This window comes from Propithecus coquereli, unplaced genomic scaffold (genome assembly GCF_000956105.1).
Source record: "Propithecus coquereli isolate 6110/MARCELLA unplaced genomic scaffold, Pcoq_1.0 Scaffold43, whole genome shotgun sequence".
Taxonomy (NCBI): domain Eukaryota; kingdom Metazoa; phylum Chordata; class Mammalia; order Primates; family Indriidae; genus Propithecus; species Propithecus coquereli.
Genome location: NW_012150063.1, coordinates 1960657 through 1974185, shown reverse-complemented (window position 1 = coordinate 1974185; position 13529 = coordinate 1960657). Strand labels below are relative to the sequence as shown.

The 13529-nt window shown below is 44.2% G+C and overlaps 1 protein-coding gene across 1 annotated transcript in view; it reads left to right on the top strand.

The window, feature by feature from the left end:
- Window positions 1-13529, top strand: part of CAMKMT (calmodulin-lysine N-methyltransferase) — a 387185-nt gene that overhangs the window by 367593 nt on the left and 6063 nt on the right. The window contains exon 9 of the mRNA XM_012653828.1: window positions 2696-2759. Coding sequence (XP_012509282.1) covers window positions 2696-2759 — 64 coding nt within the window. The remainder of the gene's footprint in view (window positions 1-2695; window positions 2760-13529) is intronic.

The following is a 13529-nucleotide window of genomic DNA, read 5'->3' as shown; positions in this document are numbered from 1 at the left end:
AAAAAAAAAAAAAAAAAAAGTGGGTCTTATTGACAAGGAAACTGAGGTCTCACGTGAAGTGACTTGCCCAAGGTCACATAGCAGCAAAGTCAAAGCCAGAGCTCTATGAAACCCTGAACCACAGTCCTCCCTTGTCTAAGGTATGTCTCCACACAGCGGCCTCCTGTGAGGGAGAAGAGCAGCCCTCCTACTGATGGCTGATACCCTTGGCTCAGAGAAGGATGCAGCAGGTCCACAGAGCAGGTGATACTTACCCGTGATGCTTACCCGTGATGCTACATGAGGAGTGGGGAGGCCAAATCAGGACCAACCTGTGGCATCAGAAATGGCAGTAGGGGGCCTTGCTTAGGCCCCTCCTAGGATGGCTTATGCACAAGGTTGTTGGGCATCTTGGCTTAACGTGCAAGAGACCCACTGCTAGAGGAGAAATCCAACTTGTGAATGGAATGGTTTTCCACATTAATTCCCAAACAAATGCATTTGGCATTGTGTTATGGGTTAAGATGCCTCTTCAAAAGTATTTCTGCTGCCCTTGCTTTTTAAAAAGATGTCATTGTCAATTTTTATTAAATAGAAGACAATCCTTCTTTTGCTTTGCTTTGCAAATACACAACCTAGAAGTGATGGCTCTGAAGCTCAAGAATACACTGTCATCATAATGACCACCTCTACAGCCCAGCTGTTCTTCCCCAGGAATCAATCATCCTGTCAGTCTATGGTGTCCTCTGCTCTTTTCCAAATGTTGTGGGAGACACAGACATGCTCGCTGCCTTCAAAAGGCATAGAGTCTGGGTGGGAGGCTAACAGGAATGAAGGAGCCCAGGAGAACCCCCAGATGCTCTACTTACGGTACTGAGCTTGGAAAACGGAGAGATCATTATGGCAGGTAACCAGGGATGGCTTTCAGACCAACTTGGCCTCACTCCAATCATGACCTAACCCGGTCACTGCTCCTCTTCTAGGCATTACTTCATGCTCTGTACCCATGTAAGAAGTGGTACGGAGCAACGGCTCAGAGAAGCCACGTGGCACAGATGTGAATGCCAGCCTGCCGATTGGTAGCTGTGTGACTCCAAACCTCTCTATGCCTCAGTTTCCTTAGCTGTAAAATGTGGACAATAATAATCACAATAACAATGATAACTACCTCCTAGGACTTATGTGATGATTAAATGAACCAACCTGTGAAAATCTCTTAGAAGGTACCTGGTACCCAGTACTCAGCTCAGTGAGTGTTAACTGTGTTGTTATTAAAATGTATGTGTCTCTGACATTTGTGTTTAACATGTGTGCTGTGTATGACTCACCTCCTTATTATATTGTAACCTCTGTAAGGACAGGAATAGTGTCCCCTTCTTCCTCATTTCTTGATTGCTTTTCAATGCTGTATATGCATGGCTATATATGCCATGGCTTTGGCAACCAGACATCCTGGATATTCCAGGACTGTTCAAATTTCAAAGATTCAGATGCAATTTCTGAACTGCAAAGTTCATATTTATCAGATCATATATCCCAATATGAGGTTCAGAAAAAAGTGGTCTCCACCAATGACTGTCATTGGCAGACTCTAGCAGCTTTTCTTTCTCTTGGCAGACCACGTACAGTGCTCTAGCGTGCACAGAAGCCCTTCTCCAGGGGCGGCCTGAACCCATGGTGCTTGGCAGCCAGCTCTGCTCTGGGTCCCTTTACCTCTAGATGCTTCCACTTACCCCTAACCCCACCCATAGAACATTTCCTTGGCTTTGATAAAAATCCAGCTGTCTTAGTCTGTTTTCTGCTGCTATAACAACATACCACAGACAGGATAATTTCTAAAGAAATTTATTTCTCAGTTCTGGAGGCTGGTAAGTCCAAGCTCAAGGCACCAGCAGGTTCAGTGATAACATCCACTGAAGACAGGGTCAGAATGACCCAACCAAAGGGTTGACAGACAGAGCAATGAAAGAAATTCTTTAAAGACCAGAGGAGAAAAATGAAAAACCAAAGTGAACTGAAAAAAAAAATTAACATGGAGGTCAAGGGAGAAAATTCCAGAATGACCATGGTCTCTGTGATATATTGCCTAAGCCTGTTCTTTGTGTTTGGAGCTATACAGTCCTAGGTCACTGGTTGAGTCTAACCTCACTGCTGTTCCTAGTCACTAAAAAACATTACCCGCTGAGATCCACTCTATGGTTTGGGTGCAATAGGGTTGGTAGCTTGTTTTATGAGGGCAGCCTCACAGGACCCTGGGCAGGCAGTGGGCGCAGGTGTACAGGGACTAGGCTCTAATGATGGAAAGTGCCCAGAATGCTTCGTCCAACCCGATGACTCCCTCAAACAGCAGTTTAGAAATTGTCCCTTTATGTCTGTGGCCATAACATGGCCTGATCTTGTCTGGGATCTCCAAAGCTAAGCAGGGTTGGGCCTCGTTAGTGCTTGGATGGGAGAAATTGTCCCTTTAATGTTAATACATGGCCCAGTCATGTGTCAATCCTGGCCCATTACATGTTGATGACTTTAGTTAGATAATACTGACCACAATATTTTTCTTCTTTTTTTTTTTCTCATTGAGACACTTGAATGGTAGGAAATGATTTCTCTTTTTTAGTGTTGGGTGAACATGTGTCATTAGCCTCGTATTTATCTCCATTAGTATCATTAGACTTGAAAACCCAGTTTAATCTGGATTCTCCTCTCTTCTCAATGTCAGCCTGTTTCTGGACCAGTACAGAGCCAGCCTTGTTGATGCAATAAAGAGATTACTCCAGCCCAGAGTGAGTATGTTTCTATTTTTCTTCTGAACACTGGCTACAGAATAATTAGTCTATGCACAAAGATGGAGAGAGTAATGGAATGGCAGGATTAATGTCATGTAATACTTTAATACTTATTATGTCCAACTTCAGTTGGGTCTTCTGATCTATCAGATTCTTTCCTAATCATAACCAGGAAACTTCTTACCCTTGGCCTTCTGATAAGAAACACAGTGGGTAGTGAAGTAAATGAAACTGCTTCAAAGATAGTGTGAGATTATTTTTATCAAAGAATTTCTTGAGTCTTTTCCTTTGATAACAATATCTTCATATTAAAGTAGAAGTATGATATTGAAAGTTTTCTGTTGACTTCTGTCATTTTTTAATCCCTTCAATAGTAACCTTTGTCATTGGGTATTTATTTATTGCAAAAGAATACTTTTTTCTTTTTATTTCTGTTTATATTAAAGAAAAAGGACTTCAGATGAATCTGTATATTAAAAGTTCTTTGCTTTAAAAGGAAGCCATTATTTACATATTATAAACATTAGGTCACAATGAAGCCAAGCATGGCATAAAATATTGTGCACATTTTTACATTTATATATCCATTTATGCCTGTGAGTAAATTACAGAGTTTGTATCCACTCTTATTTTGTTGGGCTGTTACACTAAGCTAGGAGGTCCTGCAGCCTAAACGGAGAGTTAATATGCGTCTATTTAAAGTAAGAAAACTAGTTTTAAGCTCATGCATTTAAAAAAAAATCTTATAAGTACATAAGACTCTTGCTGTGCCATGGGAATTTAAAATAGGTTAACAGTATTAATGTAATCTAAGACAGGAACTCACATTTATGCAAGAAGACTGCAGTGTGCGTGTATGTGCACGTGCACACGTGTATTTTCTAAAGTTTGTTTTTAAAGTGTTTTTTAAAAGAAGCTTTACTTTAGTCTTCTGACCTCAGTGAGACTTACAGACCAATACCTTTCAATCTTTCTTTTTATATCTTTTTCACATTGAAGGTTCCCAGAGCAATTTGATAATCATCCTTTGCCTTACACTGTTGCTTTTTATTTTGCTATCTCTGTATAGCTCAGAAACTTTAAATAGGCCCTCAGAGGAGTAACCACAGCTTTATAAGTGGCAATCAATTCAATTAAATTGGCCTTTTCAGTCTGGGTGAGGTGGCTTATGCCTGTAAGCCTAGTGCTTTGGGAGGCTGAGGTGGGAAGATCGCATGAGGCTAGGAGTTCGAGACCAACCTGTACAAGGGCAAGACCCCATCTCTACAAAAGATAAAAAAAATTAGCTGGGCATGGTGGTGTGTGCCTGTAGTCCCAGCTACTCAGGAGGCTGAGGCAGAAGGATCACTTCAGCCCAGGATTTTGAGGTTGCAGTGAGCTATGATGATGCCACTGCACTCTAGTCTAGGCCATAGAGCAAGACCCCGTCTCAAAAAAAAAAAAAATTGGCCTTCTCAGTTCCTCCTGTGAAGTCTTGGGGCAAGGAAGAGGCATGTCCCAAGCTGTTGATACCTGCTGCACGGTTGAGTAGGCAGCCCAAGTTGAAGGCAGAAGGAAGAATTTGGGCCTCTTCATCTCCCTGTTAGCCTTGGGTGATTCTTGTGAGCATTTGCATGACCACATTTTCAGGGAGGACACTGAGATTCTTGGATGTAAAGGCCTCTATGAAAATGTATCATACATAAATACAATGCTTTCAAAGACTCCTGGATCTCACACCGTACAAATAGTATTTCGCTCATCACCTTCAAAGCCTATTTGTGGCAAATACACTATTTTGCAGCAGATTTGCATGATTTACTTAGGATCTATTGTAAATCATTTGGATGATTCACAGTAGAAAACTGTCCAAGCTATGAACAGACCTAAATGCAGATTGGACTGGAATCTCTAGCAGCTCTTCTGTGCCCTCTAATAAACCCTGAACACGCTCCTCCCACCCCTGGCTGAAGTGTGGCTCCCACAGCAGCCTTCCTGCTGACAGTCAATACTTGCCTTAGCCCAGAGAAGGATGGGGCAGGGCTCTAGAGTAGGTGGTACTTACTCATGCTGTGTGAGGAACCGGAAGGCAAAATCAGAGGGGCTCACACCAACCTGCAGCATTGGAAATGGGAGGAGGGGTCTGGCTTAGGCCCCTGGTGGAATGGCTGATACCCAAGGCTGCTGGGTATTCTAGCCTAAAGTGTAAGGGGCCCACCATCAGAGGGGAAAGCCCAGCGGTGGATGGTGTGTGGACATACCAAAATTACCACCCAGGAAGCTCATCCCCGTCAGGAGCTCTGAGAAGGCAAGAATTTGGACTCCCTGGGCCTCCACCCAGATGGCCCATAGGAGAGTTGTGCAGGCTTTGGCAGTGAACCTCAGCAGTTCCACATCCTGTGCTGGTGGCCTAGAAGTGTTCCCAAAGCTTGGGGGTAACCGAAGGAAAAACTAGACTCTTCTTCCTCTTGGATGTCAGGGCTGGCTGTTCTGGTTCCAAAGCATCTCCCCCTGCTGAGTGTATGTACATGCGTGGAAATCACAGTCGAAGGCTAAGATAACATTCAAGGTTTTACTCCATTGCAATCAAAAGTTGTTTTAACGCTCTCTTGAGCTCAGAAAACTGCTCCATGGTTTTGTGGTCCAGAGGCTGAAGGTGCCACAAGAGACCTACAGAGAAAAAATGGGGGGGGGGGGGAGCGGTGGCGGGCTGCACTGGTAGATCCTGAGTTCTTGGTGATTCAGTGCAAATACAGCAAGTTCTCAGGGTATGCAGCAAAAACTGCTCTTCAGCCAGATGCTTCAAGTTCATAGCCTGGCTGCAGTTTCTGAAGATATAGTGCAGTGGATGGAAAGAGTCAGAAAAATCTGCTCACAAAGCCCAGATCTACACCTACTACCTAGCCTCTCTGAGCCTGAGTTTCCTCACCTGTGAAAAGGCCAAACTAATTCCTACCTTGTGGGCTGGTGTTAAATATTTACATATGAAAATGCTCAGCATGTGCCTGGTGCACAGGAGGCACTTGTAAGGGGCTGGTTCTTTTCTACTGCTGTCCACACTTATCAAGGTTAATACTCATGAGGGACGCTGGCCTGGCTGTCGGGATGCCTGAATTCCAGACCCAGTCTGACAATAATAGGGTCTGAAACTGCCTCTTGCCCCATTTTCCCCAAGGAGGGAGAGTAAGGGAGTTCTCCTATCTCTCATAGAGTTCTCTCAGCTCTAAAATCCTTAGTCCTCCTTGCAGAGAGAAGGTATACTTGAGCCCTGGAGGCAGAAAGGTTACGCTCAGATCTGGGCTCTGCAATTGACTGCATTCATGTCTGGGAGCCTCAGTTTCTCATCTGTAAAATGGGGCGTGAACAGGCCAATGCACTGTATTGTACCCGATTGGCTTTGCATATTTCTTCAATGTTAGCTCTTGTTACCTGGCAGAACTAGAGAGACTTTCTGACTGTGATGAATACAGACTAGAGGGGGGACTCTTTCTAAGCATTTTTCTTGGAGAAATGCTGGCAGGAGAGGAAGACACCATTTTCTTGACCTGGACTTTGAGAATTTCTGCACATTATTGGCATTCTGCATCTCCCCTGCGCACATGTCCTGAATACCTATAGCAGGCCCTGTGCTGGTGCTGGGAGGATTGTCTACCTGGATGAAGATGACACTTTTTGCTACAAACAGCCCCCAGAGAGTGAGGGGAGAGAGTACTACAACATCAGCAAGAGTGAAATAATTGCAACATGAAGGTTCAAGTGTCAAGCTGTGGAAAGAAATGAATTCTGCCATTTGAGGGAGTGTGGTGGTGCTTGATTTCTAGCTTGAGCGAATCAGTTGTTTGGGGTCAGAGGGTCCAGAAGCAAAGAACGTAGATGGAAAGGAAGGTGATTGAAGGGAAACAGGCCCCCAGCAAGAGCTTAGCCACCAGGGTGGGCTCCTTACTTGGCCCCAGGGCAATGTCAAATCCCAGCACTAAGCTTAAATTCTTGGCCACACAGGCACCTATTCTGAAAGTCATTGCAGAAAGCCCCAAGTTTCATCAAGGAATGCTTGCCACCACCTGAAATGGAAACTTTCCTCAACGTGCTGGTTTAGAGAAACTGTAAAGACAATTAACTCCTGCCAGAATACTACCAGGGACTCTAGCAAACTTCAAAGACGAAAAGAATAGAATAGATATTAAAAAGGAATGAAATCAGCAAATTTTACTCATTCCAAGAAGCGATGCTCCCCTCCCACTTTTCCCTGTGGTGAGTGGCTTCTTGTTACTGATGATTGATAGGGTGACTCTCTGTCATTGTGTTCCTTAAAGTCCGTTGACAACAGCAATGTGCAATATCAGAGGACCCAAATGTGATTTAAAATACAGCCACAGCAGCCTCCAAGTTGAACTTTTGCCCAGAAATGACAACCAACAAATGGTATCTACTAATATTCCTCTGAAATGGCTTTGGACAGAGGGAGGGGAGCCAAGGCGGCCGGGCAGCCTGAGTTTACTCAGGACCACAAGGAGATGTCTGGAGGTGCAGTACTGACAGCCCTCCAGCTTGTTATCACTGCTGACCAATTTTCAAGAATTCGAAAAGATCACACTGGAATTCATTTCACTTTCTTGAGAAACTGGCCCTAACTGACCATCAAATTCCTGGAGTCCTGCCTATATCCAAGAGTGCTATAAATGTAAATCATGGACTCTCGTTTTAGAAGAGCATTTTCATTTTACTGATAGACTTTCTCATCTTTTTAAAAAATCTAACATCTCTGTTCACCTCTGTACAGACATCTGCTTTTGCTTGTTTCAGGGAGATCGCCTTGTGTGTGTGGGATCAGTGTGGGGCTGGAGGACACTTGGGTTCTTGTCTGCTTGCTTGCTTGGAGGCCCAGCAGAGCCTCACCTGTTCTTGGTGCAAAGCTAGCTCACTTGGTCGTAGGAGTGCTCTTGAAACAGGGATTGTAGCAATGAGAGCCCCCCAGATGGTTTTAAGATGCACTGAGTATGGGTCTAGCCCTAAGAAGTCCTTTTCTGAAGTCCACCCAAGTGCAGACTCAGCATGTACAGTACTGTGTGCTCAGCAGAGAATGCCGAGACATGAGGTAGAATCTCTGCCTCCAAGGAAGTTATAATCTGGCTGTGGATATGTAACACAGCCTGGTGCTGTTTTTATTTGTTTTGTGCATCTTCCTAATCCTATACCTTGAATCCTATACCTTCCTATACCTTGAATAGAATGTGAGATACTCAAGAGTTTGGACTCTGTCTCGAACATTCGTTGAGCTACTATCTGCTGGGCACTGTGCTGAGGAAGTGGGGTAGGAGTATAAACATGACTCAGGAGCACCGTGAGACTCATGTTCACCAGGACACATAAGCACATGAGCTACTAGGAATTACAGTGCAATACGGTGGGTCCTAGAAAAGAGGTCCCAGGAGAAAGCAGCGATACTGACCAACTGCATGAGAAAGGCTTCCCTAGTGACAGTGGTATTTGGCTTCGGCCTTAAATAGTAAGAAGGACACTCTAAGCCTGGGAAGAAGAGGACAGAAGGTAGTATCCCTGGTGGAGGGAACAGTGTTCAGATGGGTGGAGTATGAAAAAGCATGATGTGTTTTGGAATCAACAAGAAGTTTGCTCTGGCTGGTGTGTAAGACTGTGTGGTTTTGGGGTTAGGGTTGGAGAGGGCCAGGAGATGAGGTTAGACAGTTATGAAAGGCCAAGGACACGATGATGAAGAGGCCGGGCTTTGTTGCATTGGTCCCAGAGAGCCACTGAAAGTTTTTGAGCAGTGGTGTGGTCAAATGTGGGTTCTAGAAAGATCACTCTGGCCATAGCATAAAGGCTGGACTGGAGTAAGAGAGAGCTTGAAAGCAACAAGTCTCCTTAGGGGTCCAGCATGGACCAACTTCTACCTGGAAACATCCGTTTAAGAGCTAGTGGAGACCCGAAAGTCGAGAAGAGGGAATTGAATGGGCATTCACTGGAAGGTCCACTCAGCAAACATTTATTGTGTGCCTCTCAGATGCAGACACTGTGCTAGGACCTGGGGGTGGAGGAAGATACAACATAACCCTGCCCTGACGGAGCTCATGGTCCAGCAGGCGTCAAGGGTGTAGCACAGGCGGGGGGACCCTGTGAGGCAGGGAGTGGGAGTGGCTAACGGGGAGGAAGTGCAGTGTGGAGGCCAGAGAGGCCAGCAGAGGCATCACAGGGCGTGGTGTCTAATCTGAGTGCTGAGGGGCGAATAAGAGATCACTAGACAGACAGAGAACTGGAGTCAAGAGAGGCATTCCACCCAAAAAGAATGTTTGCATGTTCGAAGACACAGGGATATGTAAAAGAACATAACAGAGGGCTGCGATTAGGTTGGTCTACCTAGAGCCCAAGGCAAGTCTGAGGGAGAGGCAGAAGAGGCTAGAGATTAAGGCAGGAGTCATGTCAAAGTGGGCTTTGCCTGCCATACCAAGAAGGAGGGACCCATGTCAGTGGTTTTCAAACCCTGGTAAATGGCAGAAGCTTTTGGTGAAAAATTTTTAGCCAGTACCCTGAGCATAAAACAGATAAAAGTAAAGCAGCTTTAGTTAAACTGGATGTGAGACTAGTGCTTCCTCTGTCTTGGTCTCCCTTTTATCCCTCCAGGCCACCCTTGAAACAATTCAGAGCACAGTTTGAGAACCATCTGTAGCAGGTGACAGTGACACAGGTGGGGGGATGTGGCATTGAAAGATTTTTAAAGGGCCATGATCCCCAGGTTTCCAGCTTCATTTTGAAGGTGATAGGTATGGAAGTGCTTGGTTCCTAGTAGGTACTCAGCTTGTGTGCCTCTGTGTGTGTGTGTTGTGTTGGACCAGTAGTGCCTTGGGAAGGGTAGGGGCTTGGGGTCAGGATACTGAGCTCCATTTTGTGCAGAATGGATTGAAGGCATTTTCAGATTATCCACACGCAGAGATCTATGGGGGTGGGCCCTGGGCAAGAGTGAAAGCTGTAGCTATGGACTTGTAGTTATTGGTGTATAATTGATAGTTGAAGCTAAGGACTTTGGTACAATTGCCTAGAATTAGATAGAACAACAACAACAAAAAAAAAGTAGGCAGAGACCTGGGGACCACTGACAAGTAAAGGGCAGATGGGAGAGGGGAAGCCAGGAAGGGGACCGAGAGAGACTGAGAAATGGTAGGAGAGAAAGCGGGTGACGGCAGCGTCTCAAGAACCAGGTAAAGACATAGAAAGTAAGCCTAAGCTTAAACATGTAATTGGTGTTTAATAGTTGGTTGCCTGGAAATGCAAAAGGAATAAAGGCATTCCATTGCATAGCATATTCCTTTTGAAATAAATCTGAAGCATACTTATTTTTTCTAAAAGTGTACACCCTCTAATATATGAGTATAGATTAGTCTAGCAAAATAACAACTGAGCTCACAAGGTAAACAGTATCACTGTTGTTTAGTGAAACTTCTCTCTCTTCTCTCCAGGGATAAATGAATTCTCTCAAATTTCTGCTCATCAATCAACATTTTACATTCAATTGAGCGTTCATTCTGAGTTTAAAGTGATTCTGTGACTGAATGCTTAGAAAGTTGTGCTTTGGTAAACTGAAAATAATTTTTCTAAACTGATGGGCTAATCTGAAATCTATATTCTTTTTCTTGTTTTGATTTTCGCAGCCCAAATTGTAAGGCGTATTCTTCTGGTTGTACTCTCCACAGATGATGCGTTCTCTCCCCTAGGGATGCCGGGGGCTTCTGAAACCAGTCACTATGGGGAGAGGCAAACGCAGCACTCAGCAGGGCTTAGTGGATATTTATTGAATGAGGTAGATGATGTACTATTTTCCCTCCTAAATATTAATCCACATCTCAAAGGTATCTGTATTCAATGAACTGAAAAAGAAAACAAAAGTCATAACTGAGTAATTAGGGATTAGAACTACTGCTCGCTCTTTCTCTTTCTCATGGGCACACAGCACCGTGCACAGAATGCCACCCTCTGAAGCTCCATCACAGCAGCTGACTCTGTAAAAGCTTCTTGGAGAAAATCTTTCCAAAAGAATAAGCAATAGAACGTGACCTTCAAATTCCCAAAGACTCGCATTTTTTAAATTACTCAACATCTGGATTTAGTTTATTCTCTCAACAAATATTGACTGAGTGCTTACTATATGCAAGGCACTGAGAAAATGTGGTGAATAAAACATTAGAAGATCCCGTTGTCATGGAGCGTCCGTTCCAGCCAGAGGAACGGGCAATGACAAACAAGACACAATGCGTGTCAGTGGTGATAAGTGCCAAGAACAAAAATCAAGCTGGGATGGGGGTGTGAGTGATAAGGGAGGGGCCTACTGTTCTAGGCAGAGTGGTTAGGGAAGGACAGGTAAACTGAGACCAGAAGGAGGACAGAGATGTTTAGACAGAGAGCACTGCCACGTGCTTAGTTGCAATCCCTTGCAGCTCACCCCCACCAGCAAGTAGGTGTCGTGTGGAGAGCGTGTGCTTAGTGCACGCCAGCATTGGCCCAACCGAGAAACCCGTAGCCCTACAAACATTACGGTACACAGCTTAGATAATGGTTGTTGAAAACCAACTCTTCAAGTGTAACTGTAAGATAATTTTTGCAGGTGACTTTAAAATATAACAACTTCCATTATTCAAAAATCCAGAAATGGCAAGCCAGCTCTTAGAAATGACTAAAATGACCTACTAGCATTCCCTTTTTTTTTTTTTCCTAATGGAGACTTTTGCTCTCCTGCTGAGACCATGTATTATATCTAGTTTCATGTAAAAATGAATTTTTGCTGCTAAGTTTGAAAACTGCCTGAAAATAGCAATTAATATTGGAAAAGCTGACAGAACCTTAAGTGTAGTGGCATGAATGGTGCTGCTATAATTATGTGCCTGAGTGTGTACATGTCTATGTAAACACAGTATGAAAACACATTTGATGTCCAGGACAGTGTGTTGGTGTATTTTCTTTCAGGTAAGTGAGGGAGAGAGGGGGAGAGAGTTAATGGAATTTATATAGCACTGTTAGTAGGTGTGGATTTTTTAATCTTACATCTGTATACCCTTGTTTTTCCAAATTATTTTCACATCCATCACCTCATTTGATTCTCACAACTTGCTTGGGGGAAAAGAAAGGTAGGATAGGCTTTGTTCTTCCCATTTCATGGATGAGAAAACTCAGTGGATTGGCTAGAATGGCTTATGGTTCTTATCTACAAAATGAGGAGATTGGACTACAGCATCTCCAAGGTCCCTTCTAGCTCAGCAGGTTCTATGATTCTTTTGTTTCTGATTGTACTGAGGTGCCACTACTGTTTAATGGTGGAGATTCCTTTTAAGTCCATAATTTTTCTACCATACAGTTCCACTTGCAGTCTTCAAATCCTTCCCTGCATATTTGATCATCTGTAAAATGCCATGTCTACTATACAAGGTTGTTAAGAAGATTGTTGAGGGGATTAAAGGGAGGGTTTGTGAAGCACCCAGCACAGTGGCAACTATCGTTATTATTGTCATACTGTTACTAATGAGGAGACGATGTAGTGTAGTTGGAAAGAGCATCAGTGTTGGAGCTTCTGATCATTTACTGGAAGAGCTGTTAATACCTACAGCATGGGGTGGTTTGAAGACTAAAGGAGATGATGTGTACGTGAATGCCCAGCCTCATGTCTGACGTACCAGATGCTCAAGAAATGGTTGGTATGTATGAATGATAACCACCTTTCATGAGACACTGGGGTATATTTTCCCGGTTCTTTCAAAACCTGAAGTGGGCCGGGCGCAGTGGCTCACGCCTGTAATCCTAGCACTCTGGGAGGCCGAGGCGGGCGGATTGTTTGAGCTCAGGAGTTCGAGACCAGCCTGAGCAAGAGCAAGACCCCGTCTCTACTAAAAATAGAAAATAAATTAATTGGCCAACTAAAAATACACAGAAAAAATTAGCCGGGCATGGTGGCGCATGCCTGTAGTCCCAGCTACTCGGGAGGCTGAGGCAGAAGGATCACTTGAGCCCAGGAGTGTGAGGTTGCTGTGAGCTAGGCTGACGCCATGGCACTCACTCTAGCCCAGGCAAAAGAGTGAGACTCTGTCTCAAAAAAAAAAAAAAACCTGAAGTGGTTTCACCTCACATTTCATAGAGGTGAAGTGTAAACCTGAAATTAACTGAACCGTACATCCATCTTCAAAAAAAAATAGAAAAAGATTCTGAAGTTTGGCCATTCTGTTCACATCTGGGAGATGGAGGGAAAATCTACATGCACCCAGCAGTTAGCAAATTGTCCTTGTGAAGTTTCATGTCAGATAATCTTCTGCAATTCAGTATATATTTCATTCCAGTCCTCCCATTCTCCGCACTGCCACAATCTCATAAGATTGTGTGGATTATTTAGAAAAGCCTATTTACCCTCACGATACCACTTTCTTTGCAAAACAACCATTTGAGTACTGTGAGGAGCAGCTTTGCTACAGCGATGACCCTTATGAGGGATTCAGTGAAGTTGGAAACCGAGACCCTGGAGCCTTGTCTCTGGCAGCGTGCTCACAGACAAGGCTGATGCAGGACTGAAATGTGAAAACTCCCCAAAAGGATCTGTGGTTATCTGTCTCTATGAAGCATTTCTTGGTACTGAATTTTCAGGACACAATAAACTAACATATATAAGCATTTGCTGCCACCTGCTCTGGAGTCGTGTTGCAGATGTGTTGGCAGGTGCTCCGGAGTCACAAGGTGAGTGGAACTTCCCTGGACCAGTTACTCTAAAATCTAGTAGATGGTTTAAGCCATTGGCCCCGA